Below are 6759 nucleotides of genomic sequence, written 5' to 3'. Positions count from 1 at the left end.
CGAGCTGCTTTAGTTGTATTACCAGGGTTGGGGATTATTGTTGAGAGGACATACAGGCAGCCATGAGTTTAAAGTACATGATGTCAAGGAACAGGGTCCTGTTGTGTGGCTCCACCCCCCTAGTGGGATATATTCTAATGTTTTCTGAATAATTTATCTTCTTCTGTCGTTAAAGTTTCTTACTGGGTTTTATAGTAAATACAGTGATACATAATGTATGCACTGGGCGCAGTCATCCATAAAACAGAAGGGAAAGAATATTAATATGTATCCTTGGACAAGCGTTTACTCAGGGAGTACTTTTAACGTTTATTATTCTATGTCTGAATCTTAATGTGTCAGCTTATACCACACAAATATTAAGAGTTATTGTCCCTTTTTCCGTAATGATTTGGCGATTATATAAAAGTACTATACAATATGAATTGTGCTGGGCTAGAAAACAGTTTTTCTTTTAAATTGCTATTCAACTCTTTCATAAGAAGGGTTAAAGGAACAGGGAGGAAGTACACATACATGCATCCAGTCCTGCCTCCACCACTGAGTCATTGGCACTAAATATGTTGTTTATTCTCTCATATTCTAAATAAAATTCAAGGTTTTTCAAAGCGCTGTTGAACAGAGAGGAGGATGGGGGTTGGATTGCGTGGAAAGTGGGTCTTGTAAATGTAGGTCTTTGAGACAGTGTGTGTGGGTAAAGCAGGCTTACAGTAGTAATCCTCTTCACAGACACCCATCTGACTAGCAACAGGACGTGGGCCAGACAGACACATGCACGCATGCACACACACACACACACAAAACAGTTTTGTTACAAGGAAATCCATTTTGTTTTGTATTGTTTTTAGAAATGCAATAGGTCATAAATAGGCCATCATCTCTAGTCACATGATCAGGCCATTCATCCGATATGAAAGATGTCTCAATAAAGTTGTAATCTTCCAGTATTTTTCCAGTATGTTCATTTCCTCAGGTGTGGCACCGAATTCTTTGTGTGATTCGTTACCTTCCTTTTATTTTTTATCAGCCATTAAAATAAAGAGGGCTCCTCCAGGAAGCTGGACCCTCTGTTGACTTTATTGGTTCCTGAAATTTGTCATTACGGCTTCCTGGCCGTGATGTCATCAGTCGGTTAATGACAGAGGGGAAGAGGGACATTGGTCTGAAAATAACTCCGAAAAAAACAGACAATTGTAAACGGCGTAATGAGCCTGTAAGGACAAGCACAATGAGTTATGACTCTGTCACAATCTGACTCATTTTGTCGCAGAGGGAAATGCTTTTACGAACCACAACATGACATCAAAGTCCTTCAGTGAAGTTCAACCAATGTTGACTTTAGTAATAATGAAGAGAAAATATTCTTCACCAAAATTCAATTAGAATTTGGATTATGCATAAAACCAAAAGAAAATATTGAAAAACTAAATCAAACCACCACAAACCTCAAGATAAACAGAGACCGGACAAGAAATGTTATTTGTATTTTTTTTTTTATTTTGGCATTTCTTTGTTTTGCATTTATATTAAGCAAAGTGCATCTTATTTTCTTTTTCTCATCAACACATTGCACAATACATAAATAATGATGCATATAAAACGTCTTCATATTTACAATTAATAATATATTTATATATAACATAAAATACATTTTCGCTTCTTATTTTATTTAATTAAATCTTAGTCATTTATTAAACAAAGTCCGTCAGAATTTTATACTTTCTTCTTCTTCTTCTTCTTTTAAAACTTTTTTTTCTCAGTTTGGACCTCTCTGAAACAAAAAAAGGAAAAGTGGGGTGTAGTCTGTTTGTGAGGGGGCAGAAGAGGCGAGGAGGGTGAAGAAGAGGAAAGCTGCTGCTATCGGGTGTTGAAGATGACTTCCAACCAGCATGGGCAGCTACTGATGAACTGTCTGGTGTAGCACTGTCCCCAGCCTTTCACAAAGCTTATCTGCACCGTGAAGCCCGTGCGAGGCTGCTGCGTGAACTCGTGGTCGTTCGGCCTCTGCAGGCTGCCGGCTTTGTCATAGTCAAAAGCTTTGATGGAGAAACCGGGGAACACCTTGTGCACCAGCAGCGTGCGCGAGTCCGGGTTGTCCAGTGTGGCCGACTTAATGAAGATGGGGTAGCAGCTGCGGTTGTAGACCCACACCCCGTCTGGCTCACGCGTCAGCTGGATGCCATAGCCAATCTTGGCCCGCACCATCTGCACCAGCTGGGACTTGTTGTCGGAGCAGAGCTGGCCCAGACAGAAGCCGTTCCCCTGAGGTAGATCATAGAAGATGTCCAGAGAGGGCTCCTGGACTGAGTAGAGGCGCCCGACGCGTGTCTTCTCCTCCCAGTATGCCACCACGCACCAATGGGCCCGATCACCAGACTCCTGCAATGCCAGGGAATCTAAAGGAAACATAGAGAGAAGGAGATGGTCAGACTTGTTGGAAGCTGCACAGTAAAAGACACGACGACGCTGAAACGTTGGTAAAAGACAAAGATCCAGAAGTAAGGAAAATGAGAGGAGAGGAGGAAAAGACGAGGCTGTCAAATAAAAAGCACAAGGCGACACCGAACAATTTGCTGTCGTCAAGAGCCAAAACTTAACCGTCATCCTCAATTTCTGCCGCACAGGAAAACCATGTTGGAATTCCTGGACTTCAGACAACAGAAGCAACTCGGAGACTCTGGCAGGCAAGCGTCCACACGCAGCACAATATTTGTCCAAGCATTAAATGCTTATCGTCTGTCTGGCTCGCTGTATTTTCGTAGCGGCGTGGCCAACAATGTAGTGACGTCAACAGACTGTCCTGATCATCTCCCTCCGGCATGCTTCACCCTGCCGGAGGGAATTCTGAACTAAACCTTTGACTTCATGCTGAAAAGATACGAGGCCGCGGCAACTGAGCGACGAGATGTGTGACTTTCACATAAACACATAAACCATTCCCTGTCTTCGGTGAGGCACATGGTGTTTAGCTCCGAGCAAGGCAGGCCGTTAACTCTCAAACCCTGGTGTCTGATTCGTTGACAAGCTAGGCCTCTCCAGTCTAAAGTTTCCCCTGAGCGTAAAAGAAGTGTAGCATTGGCCATGCTCCAGTTTCCAACCCCCCCGCCCCCTCCTCCCTCTCTCGTCTCCCTTTAGTGTGCCTCCTGCGCCGTTCCTCTCCCCCTTCATATCTCTATTCCACAGAAATCTGGCTCCCAGCTACTCCCAGCTAGAAAAGTAGGAGCCAGTCAGGCGCAAGGGAAATAAAGGGAGACAGAGAGAGCGCGAGAGGAAAGAAAGAGGGGGCGGGGTGGGGAAGAGAAGGAATGCTTTCCACATATTTTGACTGTTACTTTTGCAACTTTGCTTCCTCTCCTGATTTCTGAGCGTGTCTTGTGCTTTTAGGGTCGTCACCTAATTGCTGCAACTCCTATCAACTGCTCAACAATCTCTTATACTTCCTCTCCACTCATTCACTCACACACACTCAAATACAGCCGCGATGAAAGACGCATTCAAGGGTTAAGAAAGCTCGAAGAGAGGAAATATATGCGAGGGAAAAAATTAACAGAGCCCCTCTCAGAGCCATTTCAGTCGCCCCCGTCCTTCCCAGCCTCCCCCCTCCTCCCTTCCTCGTTTCATCTGGCGGTGGCTGTGAATGTAACCGGTAATTTGGAAGGTCCCGTCTGAGACAAACTGCAACGTTAATGCGGCAGGATCTCTGCCGGCCTGAGCGAACTCACCGCGGCCTGTCATTAGCCTTCATTAGACGCAGGGAGAAGAAGGGGGAAAAAAAAGACAACACTAGGAGAAGATAGACAGAAACAGACAGGAGGGAAGGAAGGGGGGGAGAAAAACTGAAAGCATGCCTTCCATAAAACAAGAGGGGCTGTGTTCTTTGAAGTTGGTCAGACCCTAGCCTCGGGGAGTTTATCGTAAATCCGTCCTCATGGGGTGCTTGGGGAAACTAAGTACCCGGCTATCTACCTTAGACTAAATGGGGGGGAAAGCATTTATCTTCAAGATAAGAGACAGAAAGTGTCTTTTGTGTCTCAGGCTGATGTCAGACAGAATCTCCGATCCTGGCAGAGCTTTGCTCTCGGGTCTGTTATACAAGTACGTACAAGAACAGTCAGGGTTGATAAGAAGAAGGATGCTTTGGACTTTCTTAACAGCTGACAAGAGGGCCTGCTGGTGGAGCTCACCTGTGGGGCCCTGCGTGTGTTTGTTATTGCTGGGAGAGACAGGGCCTGGCGTCAGAGGTCATTAGAGCGGCTGCCTGTCTGAGCCTGTCATTGCAGCCTGAAAACACCCTGCCATTCAGGACTTCACTAGCTGCCCCGCTTCCCCTCCCTCGTCTCCTCTCCTCCCCTCTCAGAAACTGTGACTGGTAGCAAGTGAGAACCACAGAACAGAGAAACGCAAAAGGGAAGGATAAAAGCAAAGGGCTGAAGAGAGACAGAAAAACAACAGAGGGAAACATGGAGGCCAACAGAAAAAGGTCAGAAGAAGTGTGCTCATGTAAAAGTTGCAATACCCCGATGTAGAAATAATAAATTACATGTCCTGTCTTCCCGGAGAGAGATTAAAAAATAAAAGGTTAAAGTCAATAATCCACCGAAATATCTCATTCCTAGTATGGGTCAAGCTCCAAAAAACACTTGATCCTACACTTCCCACAATGCAACTCTATAGCCTTATTTTTTAGACCTTCCCTGACTGATACCATACACAGGCTTTCTGTTATAGTTTTGAAGTCCAAACTGAGTTAACCATGATAATGACATCATCTCAGACTGGAAAACTTCCTCCCGCGCCACAAGCCAGTGCTTTCACCGGCCGAGTAGAAAAAAAAGTGTAAAAAGTACAATATTTCCTTCTGATACGTAGAGGAGAATAAGTATTAGATAAGAGACTGACTGGAATGCTAATTAGAGCGAGACAAATGACACAAAACTAAATATTGTTACATTATTCTTCCTGCTCAAACTATGCTCAGACCGAAAGAAAACCAAACTTATTTTGTTCGGTATATCAGCAGAGAAAAAGCCAGACAGACAGACTCCTCCATCTGTGGGGCGCAGCCTTGTGAAGAATATGTTCACAGCTTGTCCTGACAGCAGATGAGCTTACACCTCATGAGTAATGCTGCTGGAGACAGAACCACACACACACACACACACACACACACACACACACACACACACACACAAATGTGACTGGCCCTGTAACGACACACCTTGTTCCAAGTGCAAGGCTCATTTAACTGAATTTAAATTTTTAACACATTATGTGTTTTTGTGCGTTTGTGTGTGAGGTTGCTGCCGGTCACGCTCCGACACTATTTCAGGTGATTCTCACATAGGTGTGTGTGTGTGTGTGTGTGTGTGTGTGTGTGTGTGTGTGTGTGTGTGTGTGTGTGTGTGTGTGTGTGTGTGCGTGTGTGCGCTTGTCAGACGGTGTCGTCAGAGTGTCTGCACCGAGTCCGTCTGCCATTGGAGCAGCGTGTTTCCCTCAGCTCCGGCCTCTGAACACTTACAGAGCTCGTCTGTACATCTGTCTGCATGTCTGTCTGCTTTTCTGGATGTCTGCCTATCGGAGCATTAGTCCGTCTATCTGTCTGCCGCCCCCACCTGCTCGTCTGCTCTGGCCTTTCAGCCTGTGCGTCTCGGGCTTCTCCTCGACGGAGATAAGCGGGCTAGCTGGCAGCCTGAGGCCATCTGTCACCCCGGCCTTTTCTGCTCTGCTCCAGTCAGATGTCTGCTGCCAGTCTGTCCCAGTCTGGCTATTCCCATGGGGCCTACACACATAAACCCCATCCAAAAAAAAAAAAAAGAGAGAGACTGCTGGTCCTCTATGACGCAAGATGAGTGCTAAAATGTTGATAGACCATTGCTGAAAGATACTGGAGCAGATTGGTGTGCATCATATCATCATGGATTATAATAATGATAAAAGGTTACAAGCAGTTTTTTCCAATGTAAGAAATTGCTACAAGCAGCTGGTGCGAGCTAATGTGGATGTTAGCCATTAGCAACACTGTGCACAAAAACAGCATATTGCTCCCATGTTTTCTAGGCATTTAATGGATGATCAGCTTATGGTCTGTGAGGTAGGGGGGGAGGGGGGAGACACTGTAAATATCTGTGATTAAATAAAGCCCCTGTGCAATGCAAAATATTTAAACCCAGCACAGGCAGGGCACATTCAGCAAAGAGACACACACCACTAGCTCCCCTGTGGATTTTAATGGTCCAAGGTCTTAAAGAGTGGACGCCATGCTAGCTGAGACAATTGGACTAGGTTGAGGGGAGGAGGGGTGGCTGGGGGTGGGGGGGGGGGGGGGGGGGGGGGGGCGACAACAGACTGGGTGCTTCTCGCAGGGCCAGTCTGGAAAGGTTAATCATTACCTCTGTCTGACTCCACACACACTCTCTCACACACACACACACACACAGAGAGACACAGACACAGAAAGAGTGTGTTTGTGCCTCGCTCGCTCTCAGACATGTAATGACCCTGTCGTCATCAGACACACACAGCAGCTGAGGAGAGGAATGGGGAAGACATGAAGGCAACAGCTCTAGGGGGAAGGAAGGACTCTTCATGGTGCCTTATTTTCTAAGTCAACACCCTCTCTCCAGCCGGGGAAAGTCTATTCCAAAGGTTAAGGGTCACCCTGGAGGCATTCCTTTTGTTCTCACTGCCACGCCGTATATGTTCAGCCCTGTGTGTGTGTGTGTTTTCTGCCTGAAGTGAAAGCGGGTGCTCTCTCTCTCT

At 46.0% G+C, this 6759-nt stretch overlaps 1 protein-coding gene across 1 annotated transcript in view; it reads right to left on the bottom strand.

The window, feature by feature from the left end:
• Positions 1 to 1491: 1491 nt before the first annotated feature.
• Positions 1492 to 6759, bottom strand: part of smad7 (SMAD family member 7) — a 16361-nt gene continuing 11093 nt past the window's right edge. Inside the window, exon 4 of the mRNA XM_068704700.1 lies at positions 1492 to 2396. Coding sequence (XP_068560801.1) covers positions 1858 to 2396 — 539 coding nt within the window. The 3' untranslated portion in view covers positions 1492 to 1857. The remainder of the gene's footprint in view (positions 2397 to 6759) is intronic.

This window comes from Cebidichthys violaceus, unplaced genomic scaffold (genome assembly GCF_023349555.1).
Source record: "Cebidichthys violaceus isolate CVI_PGR_0920_01 unplaced genomic scaffold, fCebVio1.0.p SCAF_99, whole genome shotgun sequence".
In the NCBI taxonomy this organism is placed as follows: Eukaryota; Metazoa; Chordata; class Actinopteri; order Perciformes; family Stichaeidae; genus Cebidichthys; species Cebidichthys violaceus.
Note: the sequence above shows the minus strand (reverse complement) of the source record. Positions and strands in the feature narration are given on the sequence as shown.